The following is a 25,159-nucleotide window of genomic DNA, read 5'->3' as shown; positions in this document are numbered from 1 at the left end:
AAAAACAAAAAACTAAAAACAAACCCCCCCCAAAAAAAACAAATAACAAAAAATACCTATTATACACTAGGCAGTGTTCTGTGTGTAGGACTTCAGTGGTAAGAACAGATTTCTGCTTTCCTGGAGTTTCCATTCCAGTAGGGTAGACAAAAAATAAGTACAACTATATACATACAAGATAATAGTGGACAGTGATAAGAGCAATAATACCAGGTTAATGTGATAGCAAGAAAATAGTGGTGAATGGCTACTTTAAGTGTAGGAGTTTGTGAGGATCTCTTTAAGAAAATAGCATTTAGGAATAGACTTGAATGACATGCAAAAGGAGTCAGCCTTGTTAATAGGGGAGAGGGATCGAAGGGAAGCATTCTTGGCAAAAGGAACATGATTTCAAAAGCCTTCAGGCAGTAAGGATTTAGGAATATTTGAGAAACTGAAAGTAGCCAGGCTGGAGTGAGGGGGAGAGTAGTTCACGATGAGGCTGGAGAGGGTGAGGACTAGGGTTGCAGACTACCATAATAAATATCTTAGAAAAGGCAATGTGTGTGAGGCCTTGTTACTTGGGGTAAGAACAGTAAGGCCCAACCCAGAGTAGCCAAAACAGTCTTGAAAATGAAAAACCAAACTGGAGGATTTGTACTTTCTGACTGCAAACTTACTACAAAGGTATAATAATCAAGACAGTGTGCTCTACTGGCACAAGGACAGACACAAGAGTCACAGAACAGAACTAACTCCAGAAACAAATCTTCACACTTAATGGTCCATAAATTTTTCACAAGACTGCCTAGATAGTTCAATGGTACAAGGATAATCTTTTCAACATATAGTGCTAGGAAAACTTAGTATCAACATACAAAGAATGACACCGAACCCCTACTTCACACTATGTGCAAAAATTAACTCATGTAGCTGGGTGTGGTGGTGCACACCTATAATCCCAGCACTCAGGAGGCTGAGGCAGGAGGATTGCCATGAATTTGCGGCCTGGGTAGGCTACACAGTGAGTTCCAGGTCAGCCTAAACTGCATAGCGAGACCCTGCCTCTCAAAAAAAAAATTAACTCATAGATCAGTGACATAAATGTAACAACTAGAACACCATTTCTTAGAAGAAAACATGTAAATTTTTATAACCTTTGATTTGGCAATGTTTTCTTAAATATAGTAAGAGCAGCACAAACAAAATAAATTAGTAAGGTGCTATCAAAATTAAAATTTTCTGTGCTCCAATGACAGTGAGAACATGAAAAGACAATCCATAGAAGGGGAGAAAATATTTGCAAACATATATTTGATAAGGCACTTGTACTTAAAAAATATATAAAGAACTCTTAAAATTCAATAATAAAAGGATAGTCAAAATAAAATGTGCAAGTGCTGGGTATGGAGGTGTATTCTTATAGTCACAGTTACTTGGGAGGCTGAGGCAGGAGGATTGCAAATTCAAGCACAGTCTTGTCAATTTAATTAGACTATCTCAAAATAAAATATAAAAATGCTTCCTAGCACTTGAGAGGCTGAGGCAGGAGGATAGGTGAGAATCTGAGGCCAGCCTGGGCTACAAAGTGAGCTTAAAGCCAGCCTGAACTGCATAGCGAGACCCTGTCTCAAGAAAATAAAAATAAAAATAAAAAATAAATTAAAAAGATAAAAGTGCTGGGAATGTAGCTCTGTGGTAGAGTACCCGCAGGTTTAATCCCCAGTGCTTAAAAAAAGAAAAAAAAAAAAAAAAGGCAAGGCAAGGGATCCAAGGGATTTGAATCAGTATTTATTCAAAGATATATAAATGGCTAACCACATTAAAAGAGTCTCACCATCATTAAACATCAGGGAAACAAAAATGAAAACCACCATGAAATACCACTCAAACCCACTAGAATAGTTACAATGAAAGACAGATCAATAGACAACAGGAAACAGGGAGATATATTTGTTTTGCAAAAGGGCAGGGGACCAAGAGACGAAGGGAGCGGGCATGGTGGCACCTGACACATCTCAGCATGCAAGAGGCTCAGGCAAGAGGGTCACTGTGAGTTTGAGGCCAGCCTGGGCTACATAGTGAGTTTAAGACTAGCCTGAATTACAGAGTGAGATCCAAAAAACAAAAACAAAATTAAAACAAAACAAAATGAGATAGGGGACAGAGAAGAGAAGAAAGAGGGAGTGAAAAAAGAATTGATACATGTAATATACATGTATCAATTCCCCACAGTGAGTGCAATCATATGTACTGCAAACATGTACCAATAAAAAGAAAAAAAAAAGACCATTTCCTTCTGCCACAGATTTTGATGTCCCAAATTGTGAGAAAAGTTTGGAATTTTATGTTCTTAGCACTTTCCTGATGAGAGAATCACTGGACAACAATTCTAATAGCAAGAATCAGCTTAATTTATAGGTTATGGTGGTTTTACATTTAATGAATCAGCACTTTGAATCAGTAGGACCATCAGGAAATTCCCTGGTTCATATCCTCAAAAATATTTGATATTATCCTGTGCATGTGTATTGTGGGGTTACTGAAAATTTAACTTGGGGTCTTTGTACTGAGCTACATTCCCAGACTTACTTATTTATTTATTTATTTATATTTTGAGGCAGGGTCTTGCTAAATTACTAAGTTGCCCAACTCACCTCTTACTCACAGCAATCCTCCTGTCTCAGCCTCTTAAATGCTGGGATCACAGGGTGTGCTACCATGTCTGGCTCTCTTGAGGGTTTCTGCTTGACTCAGCAAGTAATGTTTTATATAGACTGAATTCTTCCAAAATAAGGCTAAACCCATCACCGTCATCTTCACCTGAAAAAAGTTGTTCCTGCTTAATTTTCCTAACACTGCCAATAAATATCCCATATGATCAATCTCCCAATTATATGTGGACAGTGATTCTTTTTCTTACTACCTTTATTGTATTTTCTTTCTTTTTTTTTTCTCTTTTTGAGACAGGGTCTCACTATGCAGTTCAGGCTGGCCTTGAACTCACTTTGTATCCCAGGCTGGCCTTTTTTTGTTTGTTTTGTTTTTCTCCGGTACTGGGGACTGAACTCACGACCTTGCGCTTGCCAGGCAGGCGCTTTGCCGCTGAGCTAAATCCCCAGCCCCCCAGGCTGGCCTTGAACTTGAAAGGATCCTCCTCTTGCCTCAGCCTCCAGAGTGGTGGGATGAATTTTCTTTCTGTTGACCAGAATAATACATTCCTTACAGGCAAATGAAAAATACAAACAAATTAAAGTTATGCTCATCCCACTATCCATAGATAATCTCTCTCTCTGGTATATGTAATTTGGACATATAGGAATATTCAACTCACTTTAACATATGGGGAATATTATATACATTTTGCTTTAGAATTTAGTTTTTGTTTAATACAGTGTTTCATTTTTAATGACACTGTAGAGTCAAATTTTATACCATAATGGAATCAACCATTTTCTTATTAGATATTTAGGTCTACTGATTTTTTTCTCTATGTTATAGATACTTGTAGATATTTTTGTGTTATGTCTCATTTGCTGTTTTTGTTTTGTTTTGTTTTGTTTTGTTTTGTCTTTTTGAGACAGGTTCTCACTATGCAGTTCAGGTTGTTCTAAAACTCACTGTGTAGCCCAGGCTGGCCTGGCACTTGCAGCAATTCTCCTGTCTCACCCTCCCGAGTACTGGGATTACAGGTGTGTGCCATCATAGCTGGTTAATTTTAAATTTTAGAGAAGCTTTGGACTTAAAAGTTACAAAGATAGTTCTCATATACACCATACTCAGCTTCTTCTATTAGCATGTTACATTATCAGTATGACACATCTGTCACCACTTAAATACCAACATAAACACATTATTAAACTAAGATCCATACTTTATTCATATTTACTTTGGGTGTTTGTTTTTGAATCAGGTATTGCTAAGTAGTTCAGGCTAGCCTTGAATTCATTATGTAGGCCAGGCTAGCCTTGAATTTACAGCGATCCTCCTGCCTTAGCCTCCTAAATGCTGGGATTAGAAGCATGCTCCTGGCTTACTTCGGTTTTTTATCTCATGTAGTTTTTCTAGCTCACAATACCACATTGCATTTAATGCTCATGTCTTCCTAGACCCTTCTTGGCTATGACAGCTTTTCAGACTTTCCTCATTGCTGATAACCTTTATAATTTTGAGAAGTATTAGCCAGGTACAGGAGTGTCCATCAAGTAGGATTTTTCTGATTTTCCTCATGATTAGACTGGAGTTACAGGTTTTGGAGAGAAAGATCGAAGAGATAAAGTGCCATTGTCACTATATAATACCAAGGGTGCCTACCATCAACATGACATCACTTGGGTGAGGTAATGTTTGTCAGTTTTCTTCATTATAAAATTACTCTCCCTCTGACCCCTTTTCATGTGTACTTTTGAGATGGGATCTCACTCTGCAGTTCAGGCTTGCCTTAAACTTGTGGCAATCCTCCTGCCTCAGTCTCCTGAGTCCTGAGATTACAGGTGTGTGCCCCTGTGCCTGGCCAAGTGCAACAAATTTGTTGGCTTACTTCTTTCGTGATATAGATGGACTGAACTGAGATGGATTGGCACATGGAAATTAAATGTCTTGAGAAAATGCCTCAAGAGAAAAATGGATGTCTTGAGAAAAGTGCGTGTAAAAGAACTACATATAAAAAAAAACTGTAAAGTCCCTGTATCCGTGATTTAGTTTGTAAATCTTATATGAAGAATGAATCCTTTTATCAGATATGAAGCTAACAAAATCATTGGGCTAGAAATTCCTTTTTTCTTTTTACTTTTCTGTCTAAAAGATGGTCAAGAGGAAGTGTATGCTTTGGAACACATTACAAATATACCATAATAAATATTCCCAGATATTCTGTGGGAAAATATTTTATTCTAATGTTTATTTCTTTTTCTTCTTCTTTCTTCCTTTTTTTTTGGTAGTAGGAATCAAACTTGGGACCTTGCACTTAATGCTTATTTCTAACAAACATTGTGATTTTTCATTTTGAGATACAGTCTTGCTATATCAATAGATTCCCAGGCTGGGTTTGAACTTGCCATCTTCGGCTTCAACCTGCCAGAGTACTGGGATTATAGATATGTGCCATGGTACCCAACTTCTAACAAATATATTTTTAAGGAGGATTTGCAGAGCTGATAGGAAAAAAATCAGTACATTACTTTTCGTAGTTAGTACCATCTTTTTGTTTTAGATTTAGTCGATGAATTTTATCTATCTATTTATTTATTTATTTATTTATTTTAACAAGGGAGGTTAAAGAATGGGAAAATTTATTGGAGAAAAAGAATGAGGAATAGGAATGTGGAATAGCAATAGCTCCTGAGAGACAGGAGGGGTCCCAAATGGATTGCCCAAATTCTATTTCTTTCTTTCTTTCTTTCTTTCTTTTTAAGACAAGGTTTTGCTATGTAATTCTGGCTAGCTTTGAACTTGCTATGTAACCCAAGCTGGCCTCGAGCTCGTGGTGATCCTCCTGCCGCAGCCTTCCAAGTGCTGGGATTACAGGTATGTGTCACCACACCTGGTATTAGTACCATTTTAAGACATGTCAAAACCACAGTTACCTAGTATATAACATTAATAATTACTATACTGATATTGTATATTGAATACATTCTAATTTATTTTCTTTCTTTCTTTTTTTTATTGTTTTTGTTTTTTTGAGGCAAGGTTTCACCAGGTAGTCCAGGCTGGCCTTGTACTTGCACTCTTCCTGCTTCAACCTTTTGAGTGCTAGGATTACAGTTGTGTGCCATTCTGCTGAGCTCTATGTTGTGATTTTAAACATTCAAGAAATATACTATTTGATATGATGATTTCTCAATTAGTTTCAAATTTTTAAAACCAGAGGAACGTAGTAGTGACATCATAGTCACAAAATCTAGGAGACAGAGTTCCTAACTCGTACAGTGACAGACTACTGACAAATGTTTCAGGTAAAGGGCCAAGTGAAATAAAAAGTATTACTCAAGCATATTTCTCTGACCAGATTCAGGGTTAGTCTATATTCAGTCTATGTTCATGCTAGAGACTGAGTAGACATGTACTTTCTCTTTTAAATACACTGGGAACTGCCAGTCCATCTCAGTTCAGTCCAGATTTCCTTTCCTTCTGTCTTTGAGATTCATTACATTTCTTTAAAGAACTTAATGAGTTTGCTCAGGGAGTTGCATCAGAAATTATTTTTATTATTAGTGGTAGGAATGACAAGTAGTTCCTTTGTAATGCTGCACCAGTCAATACCTGTTTTTGCCTAAGGATGTATCCAACCAATTCTGGATAATCCAGCTTTGAAGTGGGTTGGGCAGAGCTAGGCTTCTTTTTTCTTGCTTAGTTTGTGTTGTGACCTAGTCATACATACCTTGAAAACTTAAACAGTACTGAAGATATAAGCTAATTAAGTTCCACAAATGTTATAGACAATGTACATGGCGTTAACCTCAAAATTATTCTCTATGGTTTTATACAATAGATTATCTAGAAAGAACACTTAATTAATGTTTTCTGTTCATAAAAAATAGCATCCTTCTTTCATATGAAATGTCAAAATGAGTGATTACCAAGTCAAAGAAATGTTAACTATCTTCAAAAATAATTGCTTGGCAGAATCTATTTTCAAGGTAATTTTAAAAAAATAGGGGTTGGGAATTTAGCTCAGCGGCAAAAGCACCTGCCTGGCAAGTGCAAGGTCGTGAGTTCGATTCCCGGTACCGGAGAAAAACAAAACAAACAAACAAACAAAAAAAAATTATACTCATTATAAAATTCAGATACCAGTTTGAGGGAGTGAAATATTAAGTACTGTGTAATCAAGATAGACAAAAGTCTTTGTTACAGTTTGTAAAAGAGGAGAAAAATGACATCTTTTGCTTTTGGCCAACCTCTGTTACAGGGACATTCTCTGGATCAAGAATATTTGCCTGTCATCCCAGCAGTTGGGAAGCTGAGGCAGGAGGATTGTCGTTTGACGCTGGCCTGAACCCGTGTATCAAAAAAAAAAAAAAAAAAAAGAACATTTGCCATATACTCCACCAAATTCTTTTCCTGTGATCTCTGATCATGAGATTAGTTGGAAGGTCAACGCTTTTAAATCTTAAATAGTACTTATTTACTACTTTTATTTTTTGAGACGTGGTTCAGGCTGGCCTTGAACTCGTGGCTCTGCCACACCAATGCTGGGATTAGAGGTCTACACCACCATGCCGGTTATACCTTCTCTTTATTAACAAAAAGAGACACAGGAGGAAACAAAGAGATGTATGGGTGGGGAGAGATCCACAGAAGGTAAGATCTTTTTTGGTTAGCTGTTTTGTATCACTGAAATCTGGCTATGATTCGTTTGGCCGGCAGAACGTGGACCGGGCAAAGGACGCCCGAAATCCGAGAGGAGGCACTAACAAAAATTAGTCTTTCCTGTAAGTTCGGCACTTTGCTGGCCGCTGTGTTCTCACGTGACTTATTCATAACCACCCAATAAAGAAGGTGCCAACATTACTCCCATTTTACAGGGAACAGCAGCAAACGCGCCGAGGTCACCAGCACAGAGGCGGCGCCCCGCGCGCGCGCGCTCAGTCCTGCGGCCGGGTTCCGCGCGAGGGGCGCTGCCGCGTCGCCTCCTCCTCCGGGGACAGTTCCCGGTACTGAGGGGTGGCGCTGTCCAGCCCGCGTGGCCGCCGCCCGCCGCGGGCAAGAGAACGCGGGCCGCAGGGCGAGGCGAGGGGCCGAGGGGACCGCCGCGCCCAGCCACGTCCGGGCACGCGGGCGGGCGGAGCCACAAGGGGCGGCCATCCCAGGCTGCGCCCCGGGTCCCTCAGCTCCGCGCGCGGGGCTCCCGCTGGAAAGGTGGGCGGCAACGAGCCAGACTCGCTGCCCCTCGCGGTTCCCCGCGCCCTCCTCCGCCCAAACAGCCCGAGGCGGACGGCCACCTAGCCTCACCTGTCTCAGAGGCGGTGACCGTCCCCGTGACTGACGCCGTGGCCCTCCAACCAGGCCACGGCAGGGAGGTGGGCCTCGCTGAGACTGACGGCTTCTTTCCTCCAATCCCGGTGCAGCGACTTTCTGGCGTAGTCTGGGCGCCAGGTGGAGAGCGACAGGTGGGAGCGTCTCTTGCACCCTTGACTTAGAGGCTCAGCAAGCGCAGGGTTAGGTCTACTCCACTTTTTATCAGTTTTTGCGGTCGTCAATTCAGCTCTCATTTTAATCTGAAGTGGACATTTCCCAGCCCTTTCCCGTCTCCTCAGATTGGGGCGGGATGAATAGAACCTTTCCTGGCCTATTGTACCACGCGACGTTCCGTGACAAAATGACCGACACTTTATGGCGCCAATGGAACTTCCCATTGTTAGGGGTCACTGTGACTGACCACAAGGCCAGCTAATCCACTTTAAGGTCGTGACGCGATTGTCAGAGAAACTGACCAATAGACGTAGAAAAAGACCGGAAATTGGTTTGTGAGGAACAGGAGGCGGGTATTCGCAACCGCCTAGACCTGCGCGGGTCAACGCAGCTTGGAGGCTACGAGCCAGCGGGCAGCGCGTGACGGAGAGCTTGAGTGACAGGTCATCTTGGCCAATGATCCGCAGTCGCTGGAGAGCTGCAGCCAGTGGCGAGTCTAGGGGGCGGGAAGCAGCAGGTTAGGCAGTGAGAAGTTAGTGGCGCTGCTGGGACGGGGGGGAAGGAGACGCTTCTTCCTCCTGCTGCTCCTCTTTTTCTCGGGATCAGCGGCGGCGGCGGCCGCGAGTGACTCGGCAGCGTCTCCGGCTCGGCGTGTGAACCATGCTGACCGACGGCGGAGGCGGCGGCACCTCTTTCGAGGAGGACCTGGACTCCGTGACTCCGCGATCCTCCCCAGCCGGGGCCTCGGAGCCGCCTCCGCCGGGAGGGGTCGGGCTGGGGATCCGCTCCGTGAGGCTGTTCGGAGAGGCCGGACCCGCGCCGGGAGCGGGCGGCGGCGGCGCAGCCAGCGGGGACGCAGCGCTGGATTTCAAGCTGGCGGCTGCGGTACTGAGGACCGGAGGTGGAGGTGGTGCTTCTGGGAGCGACGAGGACGAGGTGTCCGAGGTACGGCTCGTGCTCGGCGGGCTGGGTGTGAATTGTCTCCGGGCCGCGCTCCCGCCTCCCCGCGCTCCTTCTCTGACAGCAGCCAGCCCGCGGCGCGGCGGCAGCTGTGCGGGCCTGGTGACGCGCCCCGTCACTGTCCGCAGACCCACAATAGGGAGCTCTCGGTGTCTGAGCTGCGCGCGGGAACGGGGACTCGCCGGGCCGCCTCCCGCCCGCCTGCGTCGGGGTGGGGAGGGCGGGGTCTCGCCCGGTGTCCCTGCCCTTGGTACTGAGGGAGACGGAGGCAGAGGTGGCTAACTAAGCTCGGGAGCGTGTCTGCTGTACCCTTCTCAAAGACGAGGGATGCATCTATCTGCCTTCTTTCTTAAGTGCCCCTTATCTGTGTGTTTAAGTAGCGCTCTTATTTTCCCTTTTTAGTTTGAGGCAGGTGAATATTAGGGAGCTTTCAGCTTTTACCCAGAAAAATCACGTGACTCTTGGCTCCCGGGACGTTTTGTGAAGTTAGACAGGAAAAGGAAGTTCCAGTGCATCTCTGAGCTTCGGAATAGCTGGATGGCTGAACTCAGAGGTTTTTAGGCTGGGAGAAGGTGAGGCATCCTACGGACACCTTTCTTTTGTAGTGAGGAAAATGAGTTATCTGTTTCTTCACTTCGTTTAACCCTTACGTATATATTGTGTGTGTGTGTGTGTGTGTGCGTGCGCGCGCGTGTGTGAGATTTTGAGGCAGGGTCTCGCTATGCAGTTCAGGCCGGCCTTGAGCTCACTTTGTAGCCCAGGCTGGTCTCAAACTCACAACAATCCTCCTACCTCAGCCTCCCGAGTGCTGGGATTACGGGCACGCGCCACCATGCCCGTCTTTTACGTGTATACTCTTTTATGTGCACACATTTTTAGGCCCGGTCAAGCTACTATGATAGACCTCATCCTCTTTTTTTGGCTGTAGGGAAAAAGGGCTATATATGTAAGGAAAGGGGGCTTACCTCCCCAACTTTTTTCTTGACAGTAATTTGTCCTTTGATAACTGTTTGAAGTGCTGAAAATATTCCGTTTGGTTCTAGGTTCCTTCTGATCAATTATTTTAATCTCTAGACTTGGTGTTAAAGTGCAGGAATTTCTCCGTTTATATCAACAATCCTGGCTTCTCCTTTTGAGATTAATAAAAGCCGGGCATGGGGGTGCATGCCTGTAGAGGGCTGAGGCAAGAGGATTGCCAAGAGGCCTACCTGGGCTGCATAGTGGGTTTAAATCCAGCCTGAATTACATAGCAAGACCCTGTCTCAAAAAAAAAAAAAACAAAAACAAATATTTAAAAAACCCAGATAAATAAAGAGAGTACATTTTTGGATTGCAGAGTACAGTTAGTACTCATTCTAGGTCTGGAAGGGTTTTCTTTAAATTTAAAACCTTAGTACATTCTGTCCCTAAATATTTTGTTTTGGAAAAAACAGTATGTTAGATTTTAAGAAGATAGTTCCTTGAGTGTGTATGTCTCTGAATTTTACTATAAGGGAAATAACGATGAAGGCAAAATGAGACAAGGAATTTGAGTTTTCAGTTATGGGACAGATCTCCTGGAGTACCCTCACACTTGGGCTATTGTATCTTCAGTGAAACTTGATGAGAATGAACCCAGAACACATGGACTTTTAGCTAGGAAATAAACAGGAAGGCTTTTTTTTTTTTTTTAAACAGCATCTCTTTATGTAGTTCATGCTGGTCCTGAATTTACTATGTAGCCCAGGCTGGCCTCCAGCTAACTCTTGGTGATCCTCCTACCTCAGCCTCGTGAGTGCTGGGATTACTGATGTGGGCTAGTGCACCCTGCACAAAGACTGTCTTTAGACTTCATAGTTTACTGTAGTTTGTTTTTTTCCTTGAAACTTGTAAGGGAGAGTCTGAAAAAGTTTGCTTTGATCTAAGTGTGATGAAGAGTCTTCCTGATTTTTGTGGACCATTTTTACGTAATTGTCATGAATAAGGGGAGAGATCACTTTTTTTTTTTTTTTTTTTTCTTGGCCTTTTTGAAGCAGGGTCTTGCTATGCAGTTCAGGCTGGCTTTGAGCTCACTTTGTAGACCAGGCTGGTCTTGAACTTGCAGTGAGCCTCCTGCCTCAGCCTCCCAAGTTCTGGGATTACAGGTGTGCGCTACCATGCTTGGCACTCATTTATTTTTTTATGTAAGCAGGGTTTAAATTTCTTTAGTTAGAGTGCTGGTGATCCTCAAAAGTCATAAATATCTCCCCTCCCGTTTCATTTGGTCTCCCATACCATGAGGATAAGTATGGATACAATCCACACCTTTTGCGTTTTTTTGACATTCACTGTAAAGTCATGATTTTAGGGTTTCCATACTCATTTAGCAATGGCTAATGTAGGAGAACCCCTTATGCTTCTATTTATTTATATTTTCTGGACCATAAAAGGCTTTAGGAGTAAATGCATATTCAGAAGTTATTTTTGTAATGAAAGATTCTAGTGTAACTACAGACTTTAAGTTAAGGTGATGTTTGAAGAGAAAGAAAATATTTTGTGTCCCATTTCTCCCATGTCACATAGAGAAGAAATTCTTGGAATACCCGGTCTCTGCTATATAGTATGTGTACTAGGGTGTAGGATGAAATAACCTATTTTGCTTAGGGAATTCCTAGCCTTTTCTGTTTTCTAAGATGACTGCCTTCTCCATATTACTGCTTTTGAATGGTGTGAAAAGATCATAAATAATGTTCAAAACACACCTAACTGGAATTTCATGAATAATATTAAAATCCTTATTTTCATCTTAATTGTTTTCTACATTTTGTGTTCAGAGGAACAGATAGGGCTGGGGATCTAGCTCAGCAGCATAGCTAGCACCTGACTGGCGAGCGCAAGTTTGTGAGTTCGATTCCCGGTACCAGAAAAAACCAGAGGAACAGATACTCTAGGACTTCTTTTCTATCTATTATTCCAAACCAAGAGTTGAGAAAAAAGTTGCTTTCCCACGCTGATTAAGACTTGCTAGTTTGAGGGGCTAGGGATGTAGCTCAGCAGCACAGCACTTGGTCGTGAGTTCGGTTCCCAGTACCAGAAAAAAAACAAAAAAACAAACAAACAAAAAAAAGAAACCTTTGGGCTGGGGATATAGCTCAGTGGTACAAGCCACAAGTGCCTGCGTGGGAAGCATAAGGTCCTGAGTTCTATTCCCGGTGCAAAAAAAAAAAAGACTTGCTAGTTTGATAAAGGGAGTTAAGCCTATCAGTAAATTTTTTTAATGTTACAGTTGTGCTATTTTAGAAAATGCCATCAATTTAATTCTTACTGTTTTAAACATTGGGGTAAATATCTGTTTTGTATTTCTTCAGGCATACTGAGCATGTTCTTTAGCTGTTTAAGGCCTAGAATAGAAGAGTCATAACTTGAACTGGATCCTACTGATACGTGCTCATTATTCAGAATAGAGGTCAGGTTAAAAATTTGTTAAAAACTAATTATTATTTATTTATTTACTTCTGTCTTTTTGAGACAGGATTTCACTATGCAGTTCAGGCTGCCTTGAACTCACTTCATAGCCTAGGCTAGCCTCAAACTCACAGTGATTCTCCTGCCTCAGCCTCCCAAGTGCTGGGATTACAGGCATGCACCAGCACTCCTGGCCAGAAACTAGTTTTTAAATGTTAATTTTAGAGTTATAATCTTTTTTTAAAGTTACCTTAAAAATAAAATTTCTAAAGATAGACTTTTGTGAGATTTGTGATTTTTAATTTTTCTGTTTTAAGAATGTATGCATATATTATGTATATGTGTATACTATCTGTGAGAGATATTTAGAAATTATTATAAAAGTAAGTCAGTCTTATGGTGAAAAATTCAACATAAATAGTAGCTATAAGGTAAAAAGTGAAAGTCCTCCTCACATCCCCCGCCTTTTCAAGTCTTACTCTTTAAGGTAACCAGTGTTAAAATTTTTATTTTAAACTGGGCCTGGTGGTTCAGGCATGTAATCTCAGAACTCCAGTAAGTTGAGGCAGGAAGACTGCAAGTTCCAGCCCAGTCTGGACAACTTAGCAAGATCATGTCTTAAAAAGAAAAAAGAAATGGACGCTGGGGATATAACTCAGTGGCACAGTGCCTGCCTAGCAAGCACGAGGTCCTGAGTTCAATTCCTGGTACCGAAAATAAATAAATAAATAAAAGGAATAGAGATGCAGTTCGGTACAATACCTAGTACTGAAAAAAAAATCTAGCAAATTTTTTCGGCCTCTATGTCTGTGTATATTGTATACATATTCATATACATTCACTTTAAAGACAGGTAGTAGAAAGTATAGCTTTATCTCTCTCTTTTTTTTTTTTCTTCTTTTTGTCTTTTTGAGGCAGGGTCTTGCTATGCAGTTCAGGCTGGACTTGAGCTCACTTTGTAGCCCAGACTGGCCTTGAATTTGCATCATCCTCCTGCCTCAGCCCTCCTGAGTGCTGGGATTACAGGTGTGCACCACCACACCTGGCTCTTTAAATCACACTGAGTTTTTTTTTGCCTTGAGGTATGTGCTTTAGTTACAGGTACATAAAAGCATACAGAACCTAACTGAAATTATAGCACAAGCTCTTTAGGGAAGAGCTAGTACATTTTTCCTGAAAATAGTTTTTTTGTCAAAAGACACTGGTCATATAGAAGTCCTATGCTGATTTTTCTCCAGTAGCAAAGGAATTGGTTTATTTTCTTAGGGTCACTTAAGAGCTACCATATAGAGCAGGATTCTCAACAGCAACATTGACATTTTGGGCCAGATAATTCTTTTTGTGAGGGCTTCTTTTGTGCATTAAAAGCATCCCTGATTTCTATCCACTGGATGCCAGTAGCCAAAAATTGTTCAGAAATTGCCATATATCTTCTGCAAGCAAAATCACCCTTAAATAAGTGGTCTAGAGGCCATTCTTGTCAGAGATGGCAATTTTGTTGTGAATATTCTGTATTCAAACTTCAGGTAAACAAGGTGAGTCACTGCTTTTAATAGCATTTCAAGGTTATATTCATAACCTGAACAAGGAATAAATAGAAAGAAGGTACTGAAAGGTTTAATGTAAAACTACTGTGTACTGCTATAAATTTTCTATGGTAAATTTATCATTTTGGGGAACTTTCATTTAAAATATTATATTTTCAGAAAGTATAGTTATTTTTTATGAAAATGAGTTTTTAAAACTTACGGGTATACTAAGTTTGTCCAAGTAGAAAGGGCTTTACTCTGTTATTATCACCAGTAATGATAAAATAGGAAATATAACTTTGTATTCTATTTGACAAATTTTGGGGACACTGGAATTTTTTTTTTCTTTTGTGTTGAGACAGGGGCTCGCTGTGCTCAGGCTGGCCTTGAGCTCACTTTGTAACCCAGGCTGGCCTCGAACTCACAACAATCCTGCCTCAGCCTCCCAAATGCTGGGATTACAGTCATGTGCCACCATCTCCGGTACAAAGTGATTGCATTCATATAGTTAATAAATCAGAATAATGTAAAGACAGATAAGTGAAGTCTTGTTTCTACCTCCTACTCCCACATACCCTTTCCTGTATACTTTGAATGTTTTCTATAGCCTTTCAGTATTTTTTTTTTTTTTTTGGTCAGTGCTAGGGATTAAAGTTAGGGCCTCAAATATGCTAGGCAAGCTCTCTAGTACTGAGCTGAACAAATGTAATTTCCTTATTGTTACACAAAAGGTAACATACTCTTCATGTGAGATTTTTAAATGTCAAAATTGAGAGGAACTTAAATTTTTTTAAAAAATAGGATGTGGCTCAATGGTAGAGCATTTGCTTAGCATGCACAGACATGCTAGGTTCATCATGCAAAAAAAATTAAAGTGATAACTCATTAAACATGATGCGTGGAGATGAGCTGACGTGCATTTCTTTCTGAGCCTCTCTGGTAGTAGAGTGATGTGGACTAGATGACCTCTGAAAATCAGCTGTACTTTTGATTCAGTGATAAAGTAAAATAAGTTGCTTTGAAGAAAAACAAAGTAGTTTTCAAGAGTATTTGCCTGGAGTTGGCAAATGAGAAGAAATGATGTCTACCGTTTTTGTTCTTTTTTGCTATATTTACCTTCTTTTACAACTAAAAGATAAATTTTTTTTAAACCACTGTAAGTGAACTGATTCAGTATAGCTTTTTTCTCAGACCTTGTTGATCACATTTCCCTGTTTTGTTGCTTGTCATGGAATCTTGATGATAACCCTATCTCATCTCCTTTAGGTAACTGCTACCATTTATTGAATGCTTACTATATGCCAGTATTGTACTAGATACTTTCATTATTTTATTTAATTGTTTCAACACTCCTTTGAGATAGGTATTATCTATATTTTTACAGGTGATGAAGTAATAAATGAAAAAAAAACCCAAAACAATAACAACAGAGCGGCTAAAACATCAATGTGCTAATGAGTGGTAAAGCTGGGATTAGAAGCTTTATTACTAAATCCAGAGCCCATGCTGCTAATTTGCTTCTTCAGGTTAAGAAATAATCAGTGTTTTTGGTTTCCAAATACTGTTTCTCCAATAAATTGTTGCATAGTCTCTCGAAATTTTCATAGATCTCAATGAGGAAAATAAAGACAATGTAAATTTCTCAAAGCATTTTTTTCTACTTTTTGTATCTTGAAATAATGCCCTTCCTAACGTTACAAAATGAATTTTTAAAATATTTCGTACTTGACAAAATACTGGGTTGGAAACTTTACATTAGGACCTTGGGTAAAGCCTCAATAGTGAGGGCACTGTTGAACTAAGTGATTCGGCCAGGATCATTACACAGCAATATGTAGCAGTCAGAAGTAGAAAAGTACTCATCTGTCTCCTCTTCTAGTTCTGTCTTTCTTGCTGGGTTGTCCTGCTGTCTGTCTTCTGTTACACTGCACTAATCAACTAGTTGCATAAGAAATGTCTGTCTCAAACTAGCATGTAATCATAGTTTTATATTTAATGAAATTGGTGGTAGCAATATAGAGCAGCATGTTAAGAAGGTGTGCCTTTGGATACCATTGAGAATAGTAAGAGCAGTATTCTAAAGTAACTGCAGTGAATTTACTTGAAAAGTTCAGGCCTTGCATTATTCATTTTTAAAGGATTAAGACATAAATAATAATTAAAATCACTGGTATAGAAAGGTATATGCCCATTTTTGAACCTTAGCCAATATAGGAAACATTGGCTTTACAATATTGCTGTAAAAATTTTGTAAAAAATTTTGTAAAAATTCAAATTTGTTTGCTATTGTATTGGTAGGTACTGACATTGCACGGTTCCTATGAATGAAGATCAGTTGCCTTATGATGACTGACTGGTTTGTTTTTTTCTTCCTGCCAAATTTATCTAAACCTTGTGTGTAAGGCTTTTTATTTGCTAAACTGAAATTTGGCAGCTATTTGTCAGAGAGCACGTTTGGCTGTTACTGCTCCTACACACCCTCTGTTCTTTCTCTGTTTTCTCCTGAACTGAATAGATTCTATTTTCGATAGTAGAAAAGGTATTTTTTCTTCTTTTTTTAAAATGTAGATATTACACTGTATCCTAGTGTTTTGATTCACTTGTATTAGTATGCAGTTTTGAAAAGAGAAAGGCAAGGATGTCCCTAAGAACAAGCCCTAAGAACCACATACAGTAGTTTAAGCTGTCAAGGTAAGTTTAATAAGTTTTTTAGTGTGTAATGAATACCCTAGACCAAGAACAAGTTTTTATTTTTAAATTGTAAAATAATCATCAAACTATTTTAACCAATTTTTGTTTTTCAAGTATAGGCTCTATATTACAAAATTTACCATTTCTGGGAGACTAAGTCTGGAGGATTGCAAGTTTGAGCCCAACCTGGGAAACGTAGTAACTTAGTGAGACCCTATCTCAAAATAAAAAATGGGCTTGTGCTTGGGGTGTTGCTCAGTGATAGGGCTCTGGGTTCAATCCCTAGTACCATAGAAGCCCCCATACCCCAACAACAAAAAACATTTTAGTCATTCCTGAATGTACAGTTCAGTGGCGTTAAGTACATTCACATTGTTGTGCAGCCATCACCAACAGCCATCTCCTGAACTCTCTTTTTGCTTTATGGTTGGTTAAGACAGGGTCTTGCTGTGCAGTTCAGCCTGGCCTTAACTCAATATATAGCCCAGGCTGGCTTTGAACTCCCAGTGACCCTCCTGCCTCAGCTCCCCCAGTGATGAGATTACAGGTATGCACCACCACACCCAACCCTTCCTGAACTCTTTCATCTTCTCAAACTAAAACTCCATGTAATAATTCTCTATTTTCTGTGCCCCAGCTTCTAAAAACCATTCTACTTTTTATCTCTATGAATTTGACTGTCCTGCTTTTCCATTTAATTGGAATCATGGCTGTTTGTCCTTCTGTGACTGGCTTTACTTACTTAGCATGTCTTTATGATTCATCTAGTTGTAATGTGTCAGAATTTTTTTGAGAATTTTATTATTTTTGTTTATTATTACTAAACTTATTCACAGAACCTTTCCCAAAGCCCAGCACATGGACTTCGTTTATTTATTCCTTTATTTATTTATTTATTTATTTATTTATTTATTTTTGTAGATAGGGTGTCACTATGTAGTCCAGGCTGTTTTTGAACTCACTATGTAGTCCAGGCTAGCCTTGAGCTCAGGGAATCCTCCTGCCTTAGTTTTCTGAGTGCTGGGATTACAGGCATGTGCCAGCACACCCAGCTTGTTTTGGGTTAATTTCTGTACAAGTTGTGGATATCTAATTGTTTCAGCACTACTTACTGGAAATACTGTGTATTTCTTTTCCCATGTAATTGTATTGGCACCCTTGTCAAAATCAGTTCATTTTAAGTAAATGTAGGGGTTAATTCCTGATGTTTTGGGCTGGGGATATAGCTCAGTGGCATAAGCGCCTGCCTGGCAAGCGCAAGGTCGTGAGTTCGATCCCCAGTACCGCAAAAAAAAAAAAAAAATTCCTGATATTTCTGTTCCATTGATCTGTATGTCTCCTTTTGTCAGTTCTGCACTGTAAGTTTTTGTAGTAAGTTTTGAAATTGGCAAGTCTAAGTACTTTGACTTTGTGTTTTAAAATTATTTTGGTTATTTTGTTATTAAACAAGTTCATGTTCTATTGTTCTAGTCTTCAGGAGAGGGAGTTTTTAATATGCTACAGAATTTATGGTGACACAAAAGGTCTCTTCTGTCCTCCACCATAATGTTGTACCCCTTGAACTTTCTGCTTCTCTTTGTATGCCAAATGTGAATGGGAGGCGTTCATGTGATTTAAACCTGTAAGGCTTGCCAGACTGCCAGGAGAGCATAGTCTCCTTGGAAAAGCTTGGATATATGTTTGAGAGTAGATAAAACCAAAGAAGAGGAGTTAGTTGTTTTGGATAGTTGTAGTTTGAGTGCATCTAATGTAGAATATAGTCCCCAAGGAGAATGTGGACAAAATTTCTTTTTCTAGCATAATGAAAGGATAAATGGAATAAAATACCAAAGTAATTAGAGTTTTTGCATCTGGTGTCTTTTGCATCTAGCTTTCAAAATATAAATTCAGTATTTAAGTAACAAAATTTGCTTGACACTTAATACAGTGTTATCACTTTTGTGATTAAATTACAAAGTAAGTTTTGGCTGTCACTGCTCAAATTATTCTCTTAGGTTACTAGTTATTTTGACTCCAAACAGTGAAAGTCTATTATATTTTAGTACCTGTTTCACTTGGGATTTAACTAATAGGTTAACAAAGAAAAGTGTGTGTTTTTAGTTTGAAGAGATCAGTTAAGTCTAACTCACCTGATGGATTTGACCTATTACTATTACCCCCAACAGAACTTAGAGTGATATAATAGTTATCGTAGATACTTAGTGTTATGTATACCTCATTGTCATTGATCTATTGAAGCTACATTCTCTGGAGAAGGGTATCAGATTAGTTTGGGATAGGGTCTCTTCATAAATTATCTTTCATAATGTGGAATTATGGCTTTCAGAAGTTAAAGTCCTTGGTAGTCTAAGATTTTTTTTTTTTTTTTTGAGACAAGGTCTCACTATGTAGTTCAGGCTGGCCTTGAAACTCACTGTGTAGCTTAAGCTGGTATTGAACTTGTGACTCTCCTCAGTCTCAGCCTCTGAGTGCTGGCATTACAGGCTCCACACCCAACTTGTTTAAGAATTCTGATTGGTATTTTACAGTAGATTTATTTATTTTGAGCTTGTTATTTAAGCTTTATACCAAGCTTTAGAATTTTAAAGAAGAAAAAAATGTGTTTACTTCTCTTCTAGACATCAGGCTTTTCAGGAATATGTGAACATTTCTGAGAATGAGCAAACAGGGTAAATTATTCAAATTATGTTTGGATGGAGGACAATGAGAATAAGGTTGGAAAGCTACATAAAAGCCAAATCCTCATACAAGCCAAGTCTTGTATACCATACCAAGGAATTTGGATCCTTCAACAAAGGAATGGGGAGGATTTAGAATTCTTCTAGATTTCTTTCAGATATTGATAAATTATATTTGACTGCTTCAGTCATTGTGTACTTCAGTTGAATACCTTATTTAATTTTTTTGTGGTTTTGTGACAGTTCAAGATAGAAATTTAATATGTGTGGATCATTGCCTTGTGTTTGATTTTTGTAAAGGTTGATATTTAAGTGTCTTACTTCAGGCAATGAATGGGCTTTAAGTGTCAGGCTTAACAGGGCAGTGATTTAAGATAAAAACGTACATAGTCCATCAGCAAATATCATCTTATCATATTTGAGCAAAACAACAAGTGCTCTTTTATTATGTTCTATAAATTCTCTAAGCATGTCTTGCTGTAGGCCTTGGACATTTGCAGTTTCCTCTGTTGAGAGCATTCTTTGATATCCATGTGGCTTCCCCCTCACTTCTTTTTTGCTGCCTTTTAAGAGGCCTTCCAACTACTTTCTAGTTGGTAATAGTTCTTCCAACTATTTTCTATTATATATATATTTCCATAAATGTCTCAGGCTCACCTCATTCTACCTTTATCCTTTTTTCTTCCATCTTTATCGTTGCCGTAAAGCTAGTCAGAGACTTCAGAGCTCACATTTGCTGCTGTTTCCTACCACATATATCTAAGTAGTCCCTTTCTCTGTCTCTTTTGTGCTAGTAGGGCTCGTTCCCCTGGAATATTGCAGTAACTCCTGGTTGTCTCTATCTACCTCCAGACTTATTCTCAGCCTTCAGTTCTCCCCCTTCAGTTCTTTCTCTTTAATGCCAGTTCAATCATGTCATTTTGGCTAAAATCCTTCTCATTCCTTTATTAAAGCATCCAAATTCCTTGGTATGGTATACAAGATTACTTAGGATTTGGCTTTTGTGGAGCTTGCCAACCTTATGCTCGCTGTCTTGTTTGCTTTCTCTATTTCTTTCTTTTTCTTTGAGACAGGGTCTCACTATGGAATTGAGGCTGGCCTCCATCTCACGATGATCTTCCCGAGGGCTGGTATTATGGACATGCAGCACCCAACTGGCTTGCTTTTTTCTGTTTTAGCTATACTAAAGTGCTGTAGTTCTCTGAGCATATCAAGCTATTATATGCCCTGGTATGTATGCTTCCACTGCTTTGATTTCTAGAAATATGGTAAGGCCCGGGCTTGGTGGTGCACACCTGTAATCCCAGCACTTGGGAGGCTGAGGCACGAGGATTGCTGTGAGTTCGAGTCTAGCCTGTGCTGCAGAGTGAGTTTCAAGGCCAGCTTGATCTGCATAGTGAGACCCTGCCTGAAAAAGACAAAAAACGAAAACAAAATAGAAATATGGTAATAGCTATATACAGTGAGTGGTTATTGTCCACTGAGCTAAATATATACCTGTATTTTCTACAGTGAACATTACAAGTACCATATGAGGAAAGTAATATTATTCCCAATTTCTAGATGAGGAAACTGAAGTTTAGAGACACCATGTAACAAACAGCATGTACATGTAGTAATGATGCAGCCAGGATTTGAAGCCAGATCTCTTGGACTCTTAAACGCTTGTTCACCACCTTCTTATTTTTGAAGTAAGGTACCATTATATTGCCCAGGTTGATAGCTGGGACTATAGGCAGTGACTCTATACCTGGCTATAACCACTATTCTAATACTGATCTCATGTACTGTCCTACTTCCCATCCTAGTGGATACTTTTTTGTTCTGAGTTTTCATCTCTGAATTCTTTCATTGCTTCCCAGTTTGAGTTAAACATTCGCTCCTCTTTTTCCCTGGTTGTCTATATATGCAGTAAATATCTTTTGTAGCATTTGTAATACTTTGTTATTAAGTTTATTTTGGTACGTTTTAGGTATATGTAATTATCACATTCATTATAGGGAATTTGTACCTGTACATGATATACCATAATTCTTTTTTCCTCCATTCCTCTGCATTTACTTGATTATAGATCTTCTCTTAATGGGCAGAAAGCAGCAGTGTTCTTGGTACAGAGGATCTGGTGCATAGTCCGACTTGATAAGTATTGAGTGAATGTATATCTAGTGCTTAACATGTTCAAGTTACTTATATAATGGATTCTATAGTGTTTTTATGGAGTGGAGAGTAAGAGATATGGTCCTTGGGCAAACTGACCTTAATAGCAGTAGTGGTAATAGTAGTAATAATAGCTCATATTTATTGAATAAACAGTGTTGTGCAATTTTAGATGTATTATATTGCTTAATCATCAGTAACCCTGTGTTGTAGCCACTGTTATCATTGTACAGTAAGGAAATTGAGGCTAAAAGGAGTGAGACAAATCAGCTAAGATCACTGTGAGTAGTAGGGCTCATATAAAAATATCCCTTGCTCTTAGTCATTATATTCTCTTCATATTTGTGGTAGCTGAAGGCTTGTGGGTGTTTGAGACCTTTTGAGTCTTTTAAAATTATTTCTTTGGTCTATTTAATGTTCATTTTTAAATTTTAAGATAATAAGCAGAAGTCAGCACTAGTATCTTATTGTTGCTGTTCGTTTGTTTTTGAGACAGGATCTCGCTACATAGCACAAGCTGGCCTGGAACTCCCAGCTATCCTCCTGCTTTAGCCTTCTGAGTCCTAGGAGCACAGGCAGGCACCACCACACCTTTCTAACCTCGGCTTTACTCATTTATTATGATAGGGAAAATACAGAGTAATGTTTTTTCTTTCAAGATTAAGATTTCCCCAACCTTGATTGCCAGGCACTTCATTCCTTCTTACTTTTTTGATAAATATTTGAGCAGTTTTTTTTTTTTTTTAAATACCTATCGTCACACAGGTGTTTTTGTTGCATGTTTGCTGGTTAAATAATAACAGCTGTCAGAAATTTCTAAATAAATGTATTATTTGTCTGACCTATTAAAAATTGTGGTAGAGTTAGTGGGCCTTATAATCTACTACATTTAATTAATTCTTATTTTTACTTTTGGTTTTTTGAAGTTAGGTGTGCTCAAAAGGTTGTAAGCTTTGGAGTTTGAAACACATGCCTTCAGATCCCGAATAGCTGTAAGATCTTAAACAAACCACTTAACTTTTCTGAGTTTTAGTTAGGTAAAAATAAAAATCATTTAATTTACTTTATGTAATAGTTAAGATGTTTGAGTATGAAAATATATGGGAAAGACTGATGTGAGGCATTTTATTAATGGTAGTCTTTTATTTTAAAAAAATATGGTAGTTTTTTAAAAAAGTCTTTCTCCCTCTGTAGAGATTTAAAAAGATAATAGATTCTGTATTAAAACTATATTTTAGAAATGCAGTTTTTGGGGTTGAGCAAAGTATAGTTCAGCTTTCTGATTAGGAAAAGCATGATAGTTATCTCTTGTGCTATGTGAAGCTAATCGATTTCATAAATCTGAAGACACCATTTATTATTATTATTATTTTTAATTCAGATTGACTTTACTCAGGAGATAAGATTGAGACACAAGGGGTAGGAATGCCTTATAGGCCAGTTCTTATAGACTACAGATAGCTCCTAAATGAGAGGAGACCCAGTGCCTGCGAAGGCCCCAATTTCACAGTGTCCTCTGTGAAGGTGCAAGGCTTAGGGGCCATCAACTGAGTCTTGCAGTCCCTATCATTGCCATAAGCTGTCTTTACCTTCTTTAACTCCTTCTGTAGCTCTAACTGGGCAACTACAACCTCCTTGACATCTAGTAAGAGGTTATTGTGGTATAGTTGGTATGAGTAAAGCTTGGTGAGGAATCATCCAGAGGTATATGGTATCTGTGTAGGTCAGAAATGAAAATTTTCTTTTAGTACTTTTTTTTTTTTTGAGACAGGATCTCCCTATGTAATTCAGGCTGGCCTTGAATGCACTATATATAGCACAAGCTGACCTCACACTGATGTGGATTCTCCTGCCTCAGCCTTCCAAGTTCTACCATACCCAGCTATCTTTTAGTACTTTTTACTGGTCATTCTGATAGTGATACAGCACTCTCCTAGGTTCTCACAAACACTACAGACACTTCTTACGTTAGGGGATGTTTCAAATCTGTCACTAGAAACTTACCTTGGTGTCCTCGCGCGTGAAGATTGGTGTTACTCTCACTGATGGATTGTGGCCCAGGCTCTGGTCCTCAGGCTGTGTCACTGGACTGAGGCTCCCAGGATAGTTTTCATGTGCTATTTTCTCAGAGTAGTTTGTCTTCTGCCATTTCCTTCCTTTTTGGGAACAGGTGGTCACCTTCCGTTTTCCCTCAGCACTATTTCTTTGGCTGCCGCTAGACTCTCCAATCAGCTACTCTCTGCCATCTCCTCTTTACCAGTAGTGCACCAGGCCCTGTGTCTTGAGAACAGATTGTGGCCTTGAAATTGAGAACACAGTTTTTCCTTCAAAAAGGAACCTTGAAAAGCTTTTATGTTAATGTACACAGCCTTTTCAATCCAGGCCTATTTTTCAACCCAGGTTTTTTGTTAGCATTGGGGATTGAGCCTACAACCTTTGCAGGGAGCTGTCTTGCCCAGCTCATGTTTTATTTTGAGACAGGGTCTCACTGAGTTGCCCAAGTTGGGCTCGAATTTTAGATTCTTTTGCCTAGACCTCCTAGAGAGGCAGGATTAAAGGTGCCACTATGCCTGTCTTCATCCCAGTATTTCATGGTGGTTTGTTGTTTGTTTGTTTGTTTGTTTGTTTTAGTTTTTGAAACAGGGCCTTACTATGTGGTTTAGGCTGACCATGAGCTCCCTTTGTAGCCCAGGATGGCCTTGAACCCACGGTGATCCTTCTGCTTCAGCCTCCCAGTTGTTGGGGTTATAGGCATGTGCTCCCGTGCCCGGGTCTTTCATAAGTGTTGTTACTGATAACTTTTTTGTATCAGCCAAATTCATTCCTCGTTCATTATTTGGTGTTCTAAATTACAACTGCATTATTTTTGCAAAAAAAAAAAAATTGATCTTGGAGCATGAGAATGTTGAAACTTTGGAGCACTGTGTTTTTTGTAAAACAGAATTGCTATATCCTTCAATAATTCCTTCACGAATATGGACCTATGATTTTTGCTGTCCTGAGCTGAGATATTAAGCCACCAGCATCCTAAAATGGTGGAAGTACTGATTTTGACTTAATAGAAGGCTTACTGGGGTGGGCAAAGGTAAGACATTTTGGCCTATCCACTTATAAACTAAATAAAGAAAAAGATAATTAAGTACATTTCAAAAATATACCGTTAGATGTTGAAGTATTTGTATCCCCATTTTAAATAATCTGAGGGCAGTTTAGGGAGTTTTGTGTTTGGAAGGTTTTAAGAAGAAGCAGTGTGAAAATGAAGACACAGTCTTCTCTTGAAGCTCCTGCAGCTCCAGCTGGGCTGGTGTGTGTGAGTGTGCATGTGTGGTGCTGGGAGCTGAGCCTGAGGTCTCACGCACTAGGCTTGACCACTGAGCCCTCAGCCCACTGTGATGTTACACTTAACAGCTACCAGAACAGAACACATTAAAAATTTCGTAGTCCATTTGTCTTTTTTGTTTTGTTTTGTTTTGTTTTGTTGGTACTGGAAATCAAACTCAGGACCTCGCGCTTGCCAGGCAGGTGCTTATGCCCCTGAGCTATACTCCTGGCCCAAGAAGAAAGATGATTATTATTATTATTATTATTATTATTATTATTATTATT

General features: G+C 39.5%; 2 protein-coding genes across 12 annotated transcripts in view; one reads left to right on the top strand and one right to left on the bottom strand.

Annotated features, from left to right (window-relative positions):
* Hbegf (heparin-binding EGF-like growth factor) overlaps nt 1–8,008 on the bottom strand; it is a 61,481-nt gene extending 53,473 nt beyond the window's left edge. For both annotated transcript variants that reach the window (XM_005382031.2, XM_005382030.2), the window contains exon 1: nt 7,936–8,008. The gene's annotated coding sequence lies outside the window, so the exon portion shown is untranslated. The remainder of the gene's footprint in view (nt 1–7,935) is intronic.
* Nucleotides 8,009–8,608: 600 nt separating this feature from the next.
* Nucleotides 8,609–25,159, top strand: part of LOC102006032 (ankyrin repeat and KH domain-containing protein 1) — a 124,809-nt gene continuing 108,258 nt past the window's right edge. For 5 of the 10 annotated variants that reach the window (XM_013512893.1, XM_005382032.2, XM_013512892.1 and 2 more), the window contains exon 1: nt 8,631–9,060. In XM_013512893.1, the coding sequence (XP_013368347.1) occupies nt 8,776–9,060 (285 nt within the window). In that variant the 5' untranslated portion in view covers nt 8,631–8,775. Of the gene's footprint in view, nt 9,061–25,159 lie in introns of all 10 variants that reach the window. The other 5 variants (XM_013512895.1, XM_013512890.1, XM_013512897.1 and 2 more) reach the window with 4 other exon arrangements.

This window comes from Chinchilla lanigera, unplaced genomic scaffold (assembly GCF_000276665.1).
Source record: "Chinchilla lanigera isolate Chin_1 unplaced genomic scaffold, ChiLan1.0 scaffold00017, whole genome shotgun sequence".
Taxonomy (NCBI): domain Eukaryota; kingdom Metazoa; phylum Chordata; class Mammalia; order Rodentia; family Chinchillidae; genus Chinchilla; species Chinchilla lanigera.
The sequence above is the reverse complement of the archived record's forward strand: the minus strand, read 5'-3'. Positions and strand labels throughout refer to the sequence as shown.